This window comes from Anser cygnoides, chromosome 1 (assembly GCF_040182565.1).
Source record: "Anser cygnoides isolate HZ-2024a breed goose chromosome 1, Taihu_goose_T2T_genome, whole genome shotgun sequence".
Lineage (NCBI taxonomy): Eukaryota > Metazoa > Chordata > Aves > Anseriformes > Anatidae > Anser > Anser cygnoides.
This window is the reverse complement of record NC_089873.1, coordinates 115,923,562-115,941,458: the sequence shown is the minus strand read 5'-3', so window position 1 is coordinate 115,941,458 and position 17,897 is coordinate 115,923,562. Positions and strand designations below refer to the sequence as shown.

Here is a 17,897-nt window from a genome sequence, read left to right as displayed (position 1 = left end):
AGAGAGAAAGACACCCATAGGAAACAAACAAACAAAACACAGTTGTCATTACAGACCATAGCTGATTCTGGAAGAAATCAGCTATCTCCCCTCGACAGGGCCACATCTCAAAGCAGGTCATTCATGTAGCTAAAACGTATCACAGCCTTTTTAGGACCATTACCTCAAACCCAGGAAAACTTGTGGGGTTTGTTTTTTTGCTTTTGTTTTCTCCTTTTACCACTTTCTGGCTCAGCCCATGCAAATCTCTCTATGGCCCTTACATCCTTTTCACCCTTAGCATGAAACCCTCCATGGCCAACACCCACTGGGCTGCGTATAGGCCTGCAGCAGTGCTTGGGGTGAAGGGAGGAAGGATGTGGGTGGCTTCTTTTCCTCCACAGGGACCATGAAAAGTAAGACTAAAGGATGATCTCTGCAAACACAGAAGACCGGGGCTGTGGGGTGGTGCAAGATGCAGACCTACCCTTTCAGCTCCAGCCATTTAGAAAGGCATGTTCTTAGAAAAGTTACCCACCCTTTTCTTCAAATCTTTAACATGCTGCTAAACCAGGGTGATAGTACTGAAAGCAAGATCAAGGTATGGCCACACTTAGAGAGAGAGAAAGATTGAGGAAACCTAGAGGAAGTACTTTTTTTAAAAGTGCATTTCAAAAAAAAAGAAAAACTTTTAAAATATAATGTGTAGGGATAGAGAAGAGTATGGGATGAAGATAATTACAACAATAGGCTCACTGTCTGCGATAAAATCAGGAGCAGTTCAAGCACAAGCAGTCTTAACACACCTCTGTTCTTCCATATATTTACCCATAGTTACACATTAATATACAACACAGCTCACAAATGCCAATTTTCTTTCAAAGGCATAGAACAAAGGCATTATCTTCTAATTTATACCTAAACACAGAGCGCTGGCATCTATTTAGCTTGGTTCAAGACCATTAGCCTAGCAATCTTGCAGAGTTTCCTCTAACAAGCTTTCTACAGCCACTTTTTTTTCCCCCCTTACACCCCCTGCAGAGGTTTATTTCGGGAATATTCCTCCCTCTTCCCTTACATTCTGAAACTTTGAGTTAAAAAAGCACAAGCTCTTTTTCTTTCTTGTTCAAGAGGTTTTTAATAAGGTCTTGTTTTTAAACCTCTCACATTGTACAACACATTTAAATGTACATCAAGCTCAGATAAAAAATAAAGCTTTCTTACAAAGTACATTTTTCCAGTGAATTGTGTATTTTTTTTTTGTGCAGTAAAAATAGCTGCTACATAAATCCCTCCTGATCTTTGAAAAGGAGTCACAGTTATTTCCAAAAATAGAATTCATATTTTCATCATACAGGATAAACTGCAGGAAGAAGACAAGTCAACTGAAAAAATAAGGCTTGTATATAAATTTTGTTTAAAGGACATGCATAGAAGTTGAAAAACATATGCCATTTATAAATGAAAAAAGGTAATTTTATCCATATTTTCATTTTTCAGCTAAAGAAGAAACCACAAATAGGCCCTTAATGTCCCAGAATATTATATTAGTTTCTTGTAAAAATGCCAAAATGCACAAAGAATTGCCAACTTCAGCCTTGGCAAAATACTGAGCCAGTCCTCCCCCCTCCCCCCCATACATTTCATATCATAGGCATACCATATGCATGCATACTGAGTATGTATGTTGTCTCTTAGGCCAATTAAATATTTGCAGAAGGCTGTATAACCTAGACAAACATGAAATAGCCATTTGATACGTTTACATTCATCCTATTTCAAAACACACATACAATTAGTTTAATTTACACTATACAATATCTGTTAAATAGGAACATTACAGAGCTTCAAAAAAATAATCACAGAATATATACAAAACTGGATATTGAAATGGTATGATTTTCCTTCCCTTCTTAAAAGGGTTATTTTTTTTTTTAAACAGTTGCTACATCTGGTTTTGGACACAGAGTGTTGATGTACCTGCAGCACATTTCTGGAGTAATAATAAAACGTGCTTGAGAACAACACATTAATATCAATTCTTCTTACTGCTCATTTAAAATAAATTATATACTTTTTAAATAAATTTCATGATATAAGATGGAAGCAAGGATGACGGTATGTTAAAGAGAGAATCTGAGCAATGGTTCTGCTGCATCACTGGTTTCCTCATCGAACCTTTGGTTTTAAAGCCAACCCATCATATGGCAGTGTTAAGTAGCCGAAACACTTTATGTGGCAGTATAGGTAGTTGAAATGCTCAAGCCCAGAGCATTTCTGTGTCTTCATGACAGAGCTGCGATCTGTGCCAACATCCATGCTGCTCAAGTGCATGACACAGCAACAACTGAAGCCACTGATGAAATAAGGCCACTTCCTTCCAACTTCCCCTGGTTACAAAAATCAGTCAAGGTCCTTATTTCATCACCGCTGCACCCATCTGAACAGCCGGAAAAACTGACTGCAGATGGCTCCTGGTCACAGTCCCAACACTGGGTCTCCACCGGCACGGCACCGGGCAGTCGGGCTCAGTCCTCGGTGTCCGGCTGCACCCCCAGCATTGCGTGCAGCTCCTCTGCTGTGTACCCCAGCAAGTTCTGCAGGTCGCACACAAAGCGGTACACGTATCGCTTCCCTGATGTCTTGTGGATGATGTTCTTGTCATAATAGTAGCGTAGCCCTCGGCTGAGTTTCTCATAGTTCATTTTTGGCTTGTTTTTCCTTCTTCCCCACCTCCGTGCCACCTGCCAGTCCAAAAAGAAAGCAAATGTAAAGGGTTTGTTCAAGACATGTTCTTCCAGTTAGCAGATGATAAAGGCAGTTATTAAACCCCTTCTCAGAGCATTTTATTTGCTTGGATGTCCCAAGCTTGGATAGCACAAGAGCTGGTGAGTGGATAAACTCCATGACAGCTGCCAGCTGCAGCTTGACTAAGGTGAGCAGGACAAAGTAGCAGTGAAAAGGACACTTCTTCGCAGGGGATGGGCCCAAATGTGTTTACGGAGATCAAGCTTCAGTGAAATATAGTTTCTCCTTTCTGGGAGGAGACAGTTTAAGAGTTTATTTGGCATTTAGTAGCATGGGACAGCTTTTTAAATGGAAGTTGAACTATAAGAAGTCCCTTGGAGTTGAGGATTTCCCCCCCCACTTTCCCCTATTTTAAATAAAAAAGGCTTAAGTGGACTTGATATCATGTCTCTTAACACAGTAACTTTCCTACTGATAATAGTAATTGGAAAATGAAAGTGCATTCTCTATTTTTAATGCCTAAGCTTTAAGTTCCCAACAAATTTAAGAAGCAACTCTACCATATCTGCCATTTATCTAAAGGACCTGCGGTACCTTAAGTGCCTTTTCCCCTGGCCTTTGTGCAATCCCAGATGCTGCTGATTCAGTTACATTCAGTAAGTTAATCTGCAGTATTGCTTACCCTGTCAAAACAGCTAACTTTGTATGCTACCTTTAAGTTTTGAACTATACAACGAGTTCTCATAACTGCAAGCAAATGCTGCTATTCCAGGGGGAGGAGGAGCATCCCACAGCATCCTGACCACACAGTAAAGCATTTGCAGATGAAGAGACTTCAGCAAGTGTCTGATCTTGCAAATGCTTTATGTTTAAGATGAGGCCCACAGATGGTGGATCAGACCCTAAATCTTTTTGTAGATTGCAATTAACCACATACCTCATCTGGGTCAGCAAGTTTAAATTCCCATCCGTCTCCAGTCCAACTAATAAAGGACTGGCAGGATTTGTCAGTCAGTAACTCCAGCAGGAATTGCCATAGCTGTATAGGTCCACTGCCTGTTAAGAGAGCAGGGGTGGGGAGAAGCCACAATTAGTATTTCTGCCAGCTCTTATCGCAATCAATATAGGCAACCATATTTGTATCACAGAATAAGTCTTACTATTACTCCAATTTTTTGTTTTTAAATATTAGAAAGAAGTCTAATTAAGATTCCCTCTGTAACACAAATCTGCTCATAGATGTGTTGAAATTAAAGCGTCGGCTTTGTCATAGAAACACAGGATCTGATGCAACCTATGGCTTCCCTTGGTTATACAGATTCTTTACCCCTCCCTCCCACTTTGCAGCAGCTGCGGGTCAGCCCTCATGTCCTGTCCTGCAGCCCTTGTCTTGTCAGGCTTTCTGTAAGAAGAATCTGATTTCAGCAAGGACTACAGGAACAAGGTCCTCATAAGTAAGCTGACTCTTGCAGAAACTCAGAACTGGAGAATACTTTGTCCAAGTTTATCTCTTTTCAACAGATCAGAAAGTGCATTTGAGTTCTACAGCATTCTGATGTACCTGTGTGTTCTTACTTAAATGGATAGTTCCATGGGACTTTCCTTATGAACGTTTAGAATTGAAGCTCCTCATGAGTAGTGGTCTCTGACCACATTGTAATACACACTGCAATACTACACACCTTTATCAGCACAGATACACGCTTACAGAGAATAAATATGTTATATAAGAAGAGGAGTGACCATTTTGCTTCACCACTTACCAGTAAAGCCAGCTAGAATTGCTGCTGGTATAACTGGTTTCCCTTGCTCTACAGGATCACTTCTGTCTTGAATATAGTCTTTGAAAGACATTGTAGGTTTGTTCAGACACAAGGACTGGCTACAGTCATCTTCAAAACTCTCATAGGATGGCACACGCTGTAAATCCACTAATGACGACTGGCTGTTCCAGGACTGCAGCATTGAATCTGAGCTTTCGTAACTTTCTGCACCACTGTCGCTAGATTCATGTTCTCTAAGTTTACCTTCATAAGAAAAAAAAAAAGAAAGGAAAAGTGTGTTTTTCCTCCCTTTTCTAGCTTGTATATATAAACTATGCAAGGGAGGGAAAGATATATAGGATACAGTTTTGGACTCGTGATTATTAATTACATGGATAGTAACTCACCAGAATTATCTATCAGCAAGTTCAGATTGCTTCTTGTGAAATCTTGATTTACTGCACAGTAGTTGACCCCAACTGCATCTACTTGGGTTTTAGGAAACAATGAAAACTCTTGTTCTGGATTGAGAAGATTTGGTCCCGTGGAAGTCTGGCAGACGTCACCCAGGAGACTGGGTTTGGGATAACTGAGGGCTTTAGGGTACCCAGGCATTTGCATTCCGTAAGGGGTCTGATCCACGTTAACAGCTGAAGGGAAAAAAATAAGAGAATGAATTAAATGGTTTTCGCCACGGCCCTTTGAACAAACTAACACACCTCAAGCACCCCACTAGAACTATGACACTAAGTAGTAGTTTTCCCACTAAAAATCTGAGTGGTGTTAGATGCTATAGAGCTCCTGGAAAGGCTACTGACATCAGTGAGAACATTCCCATCTACTGGGATCCAAATCAGATTCTGTTAGTCTCCACCTCGAACTTCAGACCACAAGTATGTATATTGTTTGTTCTTCAAGGAAACTACAGGGCTACAGAAAAAGCTGGAGACGCTTAAGTGGTTTTGAGGAAGGCCCTCATCATTAAGTGATGTAATTAGGCTGACCTAGAGATCAAACTGTGGTTCAGTAAAACAACACCAATCACACAATCTGAGGGAACAAGCACTTTGTCTCTATGGCTGTGCCATACACCGTCAAAAGCTCTGTTACACTTCCACAGTCTTCAAAGAGGCCTAAACATAGCTCCTGCTGCTGCTTTTTGACTGTTTGCTAGAGGTGGGAGTGCTCACTCTGCTCCACAGATGTAGGCTTTGGCATTCAAAGAGGAAATTTTTTTTTTTTCCCCCATAGCCCTTGCTCTTCAAAAGATTTCTGATATGAAATAGATGATAATTAAACAATACCAGGAAAGAAGATGGCAGCAACTGAAGTGTTTTCCTGAAGCATAGTAACTATTCTGGTGCCTTTTTTTTTTTAAGCAAACAAAAAAACAGATTGGGATCTGTGACACGCTTAGAATAAACATACCATATCTAAAATGTCAAATTTCTTAAAATACTTACTTAAGGAATTATTGTTAACCCAGTGAGGAACTGAGGTGAGATGAGGGTTCTCCACATATTGATCCTGTGTCTTCTCTTGACTGTCTGGAGAGAAGAAAATAGAAAACTTGGTTTTATGATTTTAAAGAACTAACCTGTATAGAATGAAATGTTTCTGAGTCAAGTAGCTTGGGGTCACCACTCACATATCCTTTACTTATGTACTTCAACTTCTCTCTCTCAAAAGAGAGCTGCCAAAAAATGCCCCAAAGACCTCACAAAAAAAAAATCTACTAACTTCTGGTAGGCTTGAAAACCATCATACTAATTGATTTTTAAGCATAAAACAGAAAAAACAACGTCAAGGTCCAGGTCCTTAACAATTGCAACTACAGAGTATTACACTCCAATATCAAGGGAACACATAGGTCACCACATATGGAGTTTTAGCACCTCCATTAGTGTTAAGATGCCTTAGGCATCCTTGACATCTTTACATTCATTTATTGAATAATCTCAAAACACTACATAAAAGGAACAAGACCAAATACCTGTAATGATGTGAACACGTTTTGTCCAATTTTTGGTTGAATACATTTATTTTTAATAAATGAGGTATTGCAATAGCCTTATCCTAATCACATTATTTCAATGATTATTACAAATAAAACTTGACCGCAAGAGGTACTCAGTCTGAGCACAGAATGGCTTCTGCAAATACCTGCACATGGGCTTTGTGTGCGAAGGATATAATGCAACTGTTGATAATGCTTTTATTAACCAAGTTTTAAATTTAATCTTGACTTTTCACATGTAACAAAAACCTTACATAGTGAAGTAAGTGTTGAAAGAGTCCTATTTCTGTCTGTCAGAAAAGCCTTAGAACAAAAGAGTTCTTTCTGTCTCTGTAGTTACCTTTTATCATCTGCTCCAGGTGTTCCCACAGAATATCACCCACATAGTCAGGTGCCAGTTCCAAGAAGCGCTCCTTGCCCAGGTTACAAAGGTCTTGGCCACTCATAAGAAACTGATGGAAGTTCACATTTGCCAAGCTAAACTCATTGGTAGCCCAAGAAAGCCACTGGCAAACGTGCTGCTCAGTCCACAGCCAGGGATCTGTAAGACAGAAAGGATCTGGTATTTAGAGATAACTCCTGACCTGTGTCAGCTCCTGAAACAATCTTCATTAGAAGGCAGCGCATGAAAGAAATTAACCACAAATTACTTAGTTCTGAAGCTTAGGCTTCAGAATGAATTTATTTTTGAATTTAAAAAGAAGTCCTCTATTTTCCTTCTGCATTCACTTTTAATCAGAGATGTCCTCAGCTTGGTTGTCTCTCTTAGGCTGCCAAAATATGAGCTCTCCATGCACCCATTTTTAATACCAGCAAGTTCAGTCTTTCCAAATCAAGCTGTGCCAGATTCACATAGGATCCATTCTTGTATTTCCTACTGACATCATTCTTTCTCTTTTGAAAGAACCGCTATTCAGCATCCTCCTTAGCATTAAAAAAAAGCTAATAAATAGAAAACACTTACTATTTGGGATTCCCAGCCGACACTGTTCCTTTGTGAAACCATTGAAAGTTTCTTTCAAGGCTTGACTCATGACAGCCTTACTGCACGGGGTTAACAGAGGCAATTCACAGTTGTTGGACTCTAAAAGAGAGAAAGTGGGAGGAGGGAAAAAGGAGCTGCATTAGCTTTTAGGCCAGTGAAAGAAGTGACAAGATTTTGCTGCAATATTTGAAGAATAAGAACAGGATGCTAGAAACTATGTATTTTAAAACAGAAACAGAGTAGATTCATTTTCAGAACATCCAGTCTGACTTAATATATTGTCAATACTAAAGTCTTTGCAGTACTGGGTTGATAAAATTACTTCATGATAAATTAAAGGTTTACTAGTTTTCATCATATAGATCCTTACTGACTCTTAATAGTTATACAACATGACTTTGTTGCAAGGGACTTTTACTAGAACTTTTAAAAAAAGGAAATGAGACTGCTTTTTCCTATTTTCTCACCTCTAGTTTGACCTCAGGCTTCTTTATTTTTAACTCTAGACAGCCTTCATTTAGTTTGAGAGCTAAGTCACTGACAGTAGGGTTACTAAGAACAAGCTTGCACTATTCCACACCATGTACCAGCAAACTGTTTCTGACCTTCCTATACATTTCTCAGTCGCCTGAACCAAACAAATGACTGATCACAAGCTGCTGCCCAGTGATTAAGTAATGCAATAAAAACCCAAACCAGCATCATCTTAGGCCAGTATAAATTACTATTCTGCATAACTGATCTTTATGCTTGCAAACAGATCATATTTTAAGGACAAATTTGGCTTCCACTCCGTGTTTCTTACTGACGAACCTTCACTGAAACATGCCTCATATTACTCTGAAAAAAAGAATTTATAAGCTGAAGAAAACTAGTTAGACTCTGTAAATGTTTCAGATTAGGAAAGCTTTTACTCATATTTAGTTTGTGATTGGTGCTGTTAAGCTAGGGGGTAATTCGAGAACACTTTAACCACCTCACTCCTGCATCCCTGAACACCTGAGAGCCTCTGAAAACTAGCATACAGGCAGCACTTGAAAGCTCTCTTACGTGAGAGGCATATAACGGTGACAAGGTATATAAAGGTGATGAATTATCAGACTTCAAGCCAGATTGTGAAGGTGTGTGGCTCTTCTTGTTTTCCTAGGTCCTGACTATGTACAGGCTCCATTTGACCCGGCAAGTGGATCTCATCACCAGCCACATGCTTAACTTCTGTTTTTAACCACACCCATCCTCAATATCTGCTAAGACTTGCTTTGCTGACCAGAGAAGGTAACTGATTAGAATATCACGTTACAATGGGAGATGAAGGCAGCATCAGGTAAAATACTGACTTTTTTTGTCAGGGAAAAAAAGCTAGCAAAGGAGTTTAGGCAAGGATTTGTATAGAACTACTGGTAGGTCGTGTCATACACACAAAAAAGACTCGTAAACATCCTCACCCCTATTTTTTTCCCCCTTTTTTTAAGGTTAGGAGTAGAACAAATCCCTAGGGAAAAAGAAAAACAAGGATTGTTCTACGATTTAATGTCAGAGGGTCAAAAAAAAAAAGCTTGCAGAATACTTGCAACATCTCAACTAAAATTAAATTGTAAGTTTAAATACACATAATACTTAAAAATATTTAATTTATAATATTTTAAATATTTAAACTGCCTTAAATGATCACTGCTTTAATACCTTAGGCTTCTTCCATGGACTGTCAATCTATCTTAAGACTACTGAATCCCAGATCCCATTCTTTTTCAATGCAGAGAACAACAACTACCAACAGAGCAACTCACATGGATAAAGTCACGGATCTAAACACAAGTCCATGTAATCAAACCAATTTCTTTTTAGGAAAATCTACATAGCACTGTAAGAGTATAGGGATGAGTTAGACCCCACAGATTTCTCTTTGATCTCTGGATTGGACCAAGGAACAAAGCAAAACTTACCATAAGAAGTAGAATCAAATCCTGTTGGCACTTCTTGAAGTGTTTGATCTTCATTTAGTGATAAAAAATATCCACCAAAGAGAGAGTTTGAGCTATCAAAGGTGTCAAATGCTGGCTGACGCTGCAAAGCAACAGAATAATAAAAGCCTTAATGTTAGCATTTTGCTAGAGCACTGCCAACTGAATTGCTAGGAAGTGGTTGCATTCAGTTTCCTAGATTTAGATCGTGCACAACCACTATCTTGAATCAACTAACTCGTGCTGTCTTTGTGTTTACATTTCAAAGGCACATCTTTTTGTACATTAATACAAAACACTCAGACCACAGTACTAATCACATAGCATGTTCTGCAAGTCACAGTAAAGCAAAGTAAGGATATTCTAAGTTTTCCTGTAATTGAGACTTTTAACAATAGAGAATGCATGCATATTTCCAGATATACTTTGAAGAAATCCTAGCATTTCCTTAACCCATTAAATTCACTGTCCACTTGAGTTCTTGATGGCAGTATTGGTAAATATTGGAAAAAACAACTGGCAGTGCAAGACCTACAATAGATTTATGCACTTTTTTATTTAATAGGAAATCCTTAGTCTGAACCCCATCACTTGAAGCTATACAGCCAGTTTTACAAGACTTGAGCACTTTTATACTTGTGAGTTACTGGATTTGCCAGCCACTACATTTTGCAGTCTTCAAGTGCTCAGTGAAATAGCTAATTTAATTATACAGAAAGGGATAAACAGGAGGATAATAAAAGTGTTCCAAATAAAAGAGAATTCTACTGATGCATTAGCAGCCTTACAAATATCGGTACATTTTGAAAACCTAACTTCTTGCATACTTGACTTGTGTCAACTGAATATGCTAAAAACAGAGTACAAGCACTGGGTTTCTCCAGCCACATAAGGGTTTGGTGGAGGAGGCAGGGAAACGTGAAAAAAAAAAGGGGAAATAACTTTAAAAACAACTTATGCAACTTGTCTGTTAGTCATAAGGAAACAGTATCTGCACCATCCAGAGGCAAAAATGAATAAAAATTGCCCAGAGATTTCAAAAGCACCTGAGGATAGAATATTGTTCAGGAAACCAACAGCACATATGGCACTCAGGGAGGTGAAGACTAAGGCAACTTGCAAATGCTTCTTTTATTTTTTAAGCATGCAGCTGTATGCCAGTTAGTGCCCAAACAGAAAACGTAGCTGAGGACAAGGCAAAAGGAGTTTTCAGGGCTGTATTCAGGTGGAAGGCAAAAGCAACCTGAACAATGTTTCTGCAATAGCAAGAAAGTGTTAACATTTCCACATGTTCCATAACTTTTCTTTTGGTATCCTACACGGTTTGGAGGGGCTTGGAGTCTTTCTTGCGCTAGGTGCCTCTTGGGTGCTCCTGCTGCTCCTCCTCAGCCCCTCATACTAACCCTAATAAGAAACTAAGGACCACCAACCTTTATTTGTATTTTATAACAAGCTGCAATGCATGCCACTATATTGATTATGAAAGCATATATTCCACAGAAGAAAAAGCACGCAAAGTACACAATATCATGTCTCTAGGGGTTAACTGGATTCAGAAATCCCCACTGAGAGCTGGCCAGTGGAGACAAATTGCATGCAGTCAGTTCAGGTGCCAACCACAGCCAGCAGACAGTCAGAGCAAACCCGTGAAAAACCTCACAACCGAATGAAACAACACATTAACATATTTGGCATTTGTTATTAAAGAATTCTTGGTACATTACTAGATAAAAGGCACTGACTCATTGCTAGTACCTAGAAGAAAGGGTAAGTTCTTTCAACATAATCTGGAAACTCCTGCATTTTGTGTAAATAGCTGACCCTTATCCTGAGTCACTGGAAAAAATGCTGTGGCATGTGAATGAGTAAAATCTATACTGTACTAGTTTCACATTTCAAAAAGGATTAATGTTTAAGCAGGTTCTTGTTTTAATAGTAAATCAAGAAGAAAAAACAATGTAGAATAAATTCTGCTTGCCCTATCTGTTATGCAACCATTTTATTTGTTTTTTTCAACATATGTTAACAGTAATTATTACAGAGAAAAAAAGTAGTGAGAGCAGCTACAAAGTACTAGAATACTGGTCTTGATTTTGAATTAATTACATGACAACTAACACTGACAATCTGCTTAGCGCAGCTACTACGTTCAAGAGCACACAGCTGTCAAGTTGGGGGAAAACTCTTTTGGACCCAGTTGTTGCTTGGGCAGTATAAAAAGTGAAGAGGGGACAAAGTATCAGAGGAGTCAGAACACTAAAGTCTCACTAACTGATTCTAAAACTGTGTCTAAGACAGACATTCTTCAAAGTTAAAGATTAGGAAATCACTTTCTGTTCTCATTATGCAGTTTACATTAATCAATACTGCGTTAAAAAAATGACACTGGGATGAAAAGTATCGTGCGTGAATGTGGAAGTGAGAAGCATTTAATAGACTGAGTTGTTATAGCTTAATTATCCTTTACCTTCAGTTTTTAAGCTGTTTTCCAAACAAGATAATAAACACAGCCTACCTAAGGATAAAATATATTGAATAACTAACTTTGGTTTCTTACAGGACTGCCATTTCATATAGTTGCATGCAATAAGTGAAAAACCTTTTTTCATACAATAGTCTTGAAGAATCAGGTTTAACTAGAGCTAACAGAACAACACTGCCAATCTGCTCAAGTTAGCTATATAAAGTTCACTCATACTGCCAGCCCTGGAACCTTTATTTAGACTGAATTTCTATGATCTCCAGTGAATTTGGGCTCAGCTCTTGTCTACCCTCTTGTTTTCAAATTCTTAGGACAGGGGATGTAAGATTTATGTTTCCCTCAGTTCCACTTTGCTCATACCCACCAAACTGTGGGAATACTCTAGAAGAAATCTACAGGTCACAATCAAGCTATTAAAACTTGAACATGCATCCAGTCTGGCATGGTTGTACAATTCTTTGCTAGCATTAATAGAAAAACAGTACATGCCCTAGCTGGGAGATGAGAGCAGTGGGGTTTAACAGCTGCTTGCTCACAAGTACTCACCTTGAGCATTCCTCTGTACATGGTCGACACGGGAGCTACTTGATCCATGTTTCTGATCCCAAATTCACTCATCTGAAAAACGAGAGGGGTCACATGAAGCATGTTGATATTGAGGAAGGAAGCAAGTTAGAGACATATTTACTTCTCATACTGCTTGAGCACAGACTGCAGAACAGCCCTCTGTGTGAGGTACAGGCAAAGCCTTTTTCATTGCCCACATCCCAACTACACAAGGCACAATTCTTATCTTGCTTGAACAGCTTCTAAGTGGAAGACTTTTCCCAGGCATCAGTGGAGTTAGAGTTTTGTGATATGAGCCACAAGAGGATGATTAACTTCTGATACCCAAAGCAAGGTCTTTTAGTACCTCATCTCATTACACGGTCATAAAAGCCTACAGAGGTCCTTTGTCCATCGAGTACCTATCGCTTAGAGTCATTTTCTAACTTTTCACCCATTATCTTAAGCATTAAGCCTTGTGCTATCTTTGCTTACTATATTCATTCCTACATGCCACGATTCACTTCAGACTTTGCCTTTTCAAGTACCGAAGAAAAACAACAGAGCACTCACCACGCTACAGGCTGGCTTCCACCCTACTCACTCTTCTCATGAATTACCACTGGAAGCTAACTCCAGGTACCATTAGCCTGCTTCCTTCACTAGGCAAAGCATCTCTAAACAGTGTTATTTTGCCCATTTTGTAAACATGGGATTGGTGTATTTATACACCTTTGGAAGGCTCAGGTACAAGTCTAAGGGGTTCATGCCATAAGATGTCCTTCTTACAGAGCTGGGACCAGCAACAGCTACTGAAGTCAAAGCTATCATGTTCCCTGTGTTACCAGGAAAAGGATTGTGCGAGGCCTGTATAACTTGCTCTCGTATATATGACTCAAGGAGTAGAGTGATAAGATTCTTATCCTTTTACTGACCTATGAGAGATCAAACATAAGGAATAAAGCCAATTTTACAACCATTGTTCAAGTTTATCATGATGCTGTAATTCAGGTGTCGGTAAGTGATACCTTATCAGACTAGACCGCGGCAGGTTGTCTCAACAATTTTCCTTGTACTTTGTCAAAGCATTGTGCTAAGCTATTTTGTTCTACGGAAACTGCCTGAAAGTGTGCACCTCTACTTAAACAAAGTCACGGAGGACATAAATAATCACAGTTCTGTGGGAACAGCGATAATTACAAGCAATTTCTCTCTAGCCATTTTAACATGGGAAAAATAAATCAAAATACAGTCTTGAACTCAGAAAGAGATGGCAAATGAGAGCTTAACAAAACAAACAGAGCCTGCCAAAATGACAAATTCAAAGTCTGTCTGTATAGCAGAGGAAGAGAAAAATACCCAACAGCTAAAGACAGATCCCTTTCATCCTCCTATATAAGCAATCACCAAAAAAAATATAATAATAAGAGTCCTTAATCTGAAAGGCCCATTTCAACTTCACTGTTATGAGATGTATGGGGCTTATCACCAAAACAAAACAAATCAACTGGATACAAAAAGAACAGTCAACTTATACTTCATTAACGCTACCCAAAAGTGCAACCTACTGAATGATGGGTTTCACCTCAAATAGTGTATACAAATATTTGTGCTAAATTACACATCTCATTGAGCACCAAAGAATTTTACACAGCATGAGTCTCACTCAGCAAGCATCCTAATATTTTCATTACATTTCCCACTGTTTAAGCTGTTTACCCCTGCATTCAACTGAGCTTTTTAAAAACAAACAAACATATGGCCATTTCTAATACCCTGTTTCAATGCTGAAATCAGCACAGTTATATAGGGATAAGTAGCTATAAGCCTTACCAGTGGGATAGCACTTGTGAAAACACTATGCACATTTTCAGTAATCTTAGATCTGATCCCCAGTGAGCCCTACAAACAGGATTTCTGACAATTCCAGGTGCAGTCCTGGCCTCTGCATTAATTCTGTTGGGAACCTTCCCACTGATTAAAAGGTTTCCATCCTTCCCAGCTTTTTGTTTGTTTTTTTCGGACACACTTACAGCACTAAGACAGAGGGTTGACAAGAAGCCTTCATTACTTGGCGTTGCTCATTAACCCAACTCGTTGCATTTCCATGGCCTTCCCTGTGCGCTACGCACCTTGTGAAAAAGAGACATCGGAGCTTTGGTCTAACAACACAGGCAGATCCTACCACGTTTTGTAATGCTCTAACCAAATCTCTCAGGCTGTTACAGGTTCCTAGAGCCTTTGCTTACCACACATCAGTTTCCTACCCTGCAGCATGACCACCTTCCAGCACGAGACCTGCAACAAGCTATCAGGATCGACAAGGCAGCATAGCTTCTCACGATGAAAGGGTTAAAGCCTTTTTTTTTTTTCCACTGGACTCCAAAAGCTGCTGTTTGAGTCCAGAAAAGACACTAGGGCATGATGTGCCTGGGCCTCACTTCCAGCTCCTCCGCCGCCGCCGCTGACTGCGACTTGCCAGCTATAATTGGTTTAACTGGCAGGACACCTTCAACACCCCCGCAGAGCCGAGCGGGTGAACCAGAACAGGGTCAACAGGATCAGGCACTTATTAACTAATACTCCTGAATTCTGATCAACTTCTCTTCAGCAATAACCGGGTGCTCGCCCACAGCCCGAGCGGGCTGGGAACCCATCCACCAGGCGACCTAAGCCATGCTAGTGCCTGCAGTGAGAGAACCTCCACGGCTTTTTCTTCTTAAAAACAAAGAAAAAAAGAAACAAACAACCCCAAACCAAGCAAACAGAACCCTACAAACAAACAAACAAAAGGAGTAACCGGGCTCCTGTCAGCAGGATCTCGTTTCCCACCTATGCCCAACCCCCTACAGCTGCCGGGGGGAGCCCCCCTTTGGCACCCAAACTCAGACAGGGGAAATTCACCCGACCCGGCGTTTTTGGGGTCCCTTTCGAACACCCTCTGCCCGTTAACCCCTTCCTGCCCGCCTTGCCCCGGCCAAGCCCCCTCCCCCGCCGCGGGCGGCGCCGGCCGCCATCACCCCCCCCGGGTCCGGGCTGGGGGCGATGCCCGGAGCCCCCCCCCCCGGGCTCGGGGTTCCCCCGGGATGCCCCCCGCTCACCTGGCCCCCGAGCGCGGAGCTCGCCTGCTCCTCGGCTAGCCCCCTTCCCGGCAGCAGCAGGGTCCAAAAAAATTAAAATATAAAAAAAAAATAAAATTAAAAAAAAAAAAAAAAAGGAAAAGAAGGCGCGCTGCCTCTCCCCGGGAGCCAAAATATCCTCGATGGGGCAGAGCCGGCCAACAACAACAGCAGCGAAGAAGGAGGAGGCGGCGGCGGCGGCAGCGCCGGCTCGATCCCAGCGGAGAGTCCCGGAGGAGGAGGAAGGGGGCGGGAGGAAGGAGGAGGGAGGCGGGCGGCTGCGTGGGCGCTGCCGGGCCGAGCCGAGCCGAGCCGAGCCGGGCGGAGGCGCCGCTCGGAGCCGTGTGCGCTGCGCTGTGCCGCGCCGCCCGCCCTGCCCGGCGCTCTTCAGCGGGCAGGGGGCGGTGGCGGCCGGGGGACCGCCCCCCGGAACCCGGCCCCTTCGGCAGCGGGGCGGCGGGGAGCGGGGCGGAGGCCGCGGGAGGAGCGGGGTAGCCCGCTGTGCCCTGGTTTTGGGGGTCCGGGGGGTGCCATGGGTGGCTGTGCTGGCTGGGGGACTGTGGGAGGGGACCCCCACAGTTTGGGGAAGGGAAAAAAGGCAGTTTGGGGTCATTCCAGAAACACATTACCCCCCCCCCCCCGCCGCCCCGTCTGATCTATACACCATTTAACTCATCAGGGACATTTTCCATGCTTAATTAACGCCCGGCCTCAAGAATGCTAAGATAGGAGAATCAACACCGACGTGCCCAGTGACCTCCCCTGCCCAAGTGAGACCCTGGGCCCAGGGAGGGCAGCAGCCCCCGTGCATCCACCCTCGCTTCCACCCTTTCCTCCTCTTGGTTTCTGGTGACCCTCAAGGGAGCTGAACTGCCTTTAAAATGCTGTTCTTCAAGCTTGCTGTGACACGCTGCTTCATTTAAGCTAACTCCAATCTCAAATTAACACTTGTGTCGTATGGCTGTAGCTTCTCTTGGAACAGGAGCCCCCAGTAGCTGCCACCCCTCGGTTCCTCACCAGATTTCAAATGACCCTTTGCCACGTGCCGAAGCTGTGGTTATTCGTACCGACAGAAAGCTACAGTGCCTTTGGCTGGTGGTGGTGCAGTTGTCGGGGCCACCTCCTTCGATGCTCTCCAGCTATTTCTGGCCGCAGCAAAGGCCAGACCATGCCACTTGTTGCCTCAGAGTAAGATTTTTCTGGTATTTCTTTCAAACTCTTCAGAATACCTCCTCCTCTCCCTAGGAAAGTGGCTGTTACTTGTTTCCTTACGGCCAAATGTCACCAGGCAAGTTGTGACAGCACACGTTGAGACTGGAAGAAAAGTCTTGATTATGCCAGTGACATTTCTCACTTCGGGAGAGTCCTGATCTAATAAGGCAACATCTGTTAGAATCCTAAGGGAAACCATTAAAAACTGTATGTCAGCTGGATAGCAGTTTTAATTATAACACTGACAAAAACAATTGTGCCACCCTTTATACAGGGGAAACATCTGCCAAAAAGATAAGATGAAAGGCTGGGAGTTATTTATTTCTTGCTAAATTGATGTGCTGGAATCTGGAGCAAAATGATTAAGTTGGCTGTATTTTCCGCTATTTAAAATCTTATTTTAAAAGTGATTCTTATCATATACATATATTTAATTTCATCAACACTTATTGCTGGTATAAAATTCACTGTTGCTCCTTTACAAATGGTACTCGCTCAGTACGCTTGAGTGCATGATATATATCAAAATTGATATATATTTTATAAAATGGACCTGATCAACCCAAATGAACAGTGAGGGTAGCCCTGCTTGTGTCAAGGACACTAAGAGCTACTTTCCGACCTGGATTATTCTATAAGTCTGCGTTCCCTCTGTACTACTCATTGTCAGAGACTAAAAGCTAGAGAGAGAAAGAAAAAATAGTTTTTGTTTTGGTTGAAAATGCTTCTGTATTGTACAAGTGTGTTTTGTTTTATTTTAGGAAGCGTCCATCTGCCTCACAATTGCTTTAGCCCTTATCTGTGTTTTTTTGCACGTGTGTTGGTATACAGAGAGATAAAAGGAGGAGCTGTGTATAACCTGATGAATAATCATGGCGTCAGCACCAAGCTGTAAACGTTGGACATTTTTTGTTGTGGACCCACTAGTGCTTTCTGGTTTTTTAGGGTGAGGGAGAACTAGCTCCAGTACTCAGGGTTGAAGTGGCTAGAAAGACAAAAAGAAAGCACAGAGATAAAGATAATAATAATAATAAATATTTGCATAATCACTGTACTAGGATTCTGTGGTAGTCCAGATAACATTT

General features: G+C 41.4%; 1 protein-coding gene across 1 annotated transcript; it reads right to left on the bottom strand.

Moving 5' to 3' along the window:
• Window positions 1-784: 784 nt before the first annotated feature.
• Window positions 785-15,951, bottom strand: ETS2 (ETS proto-oncogene 2, transcription factor). The gene is made up of 10 exons (XM_048071484.2): window positions 15,583-15,951; window positions 12,482-12,553; window positions 9,436-9,556; window positions 7,472-7,591; window positions 6,848-7,048; window positions 5,954-6,037; window positions 4,898-5,140; window positions 4,491-4,754; window positions 3,665-3,783; window positions 785-2,723 (listed from the first exon to the last, which is right to left on the bottom strand). Exons 2-10 carry the CDS (start codon window positions 12,551-12,553, stop codon window positions 2,508-2,510), a joined length of 1,440 nt encoding a protein of 479 aa, XP_047927441.2. The 5' UTR covers window positions 15,583-15,951; the 3' UTR covers window positions 785-2,507.
• Window positions 15,952-17,897: the final 1,946 nt, after the last annotated feature.

Coding starts and splice junctions, on each gene's coding strand:
- ETS2 (XM_048071484.2), bottom strand. CDS start 12,553: ATGAGTGAATTTGGGATCAGAAACATGGATCAAGTAGCTCCCGTGTCG. Junction 9,557..12,481: donor TGTACAGAGGAATGCTCAAG/GTGAGTACTTGT, acceptor GTTGCTTTGCAG/CGTCAGCCAGCATTTGACAC. Junction 7,592..9,435: donor ATTTGATTCTACTTCTTATG/GTAAGTTTTGCT, acceptor TCTCTCTTTTAG/AGTCCAACAACTGTGAATTG.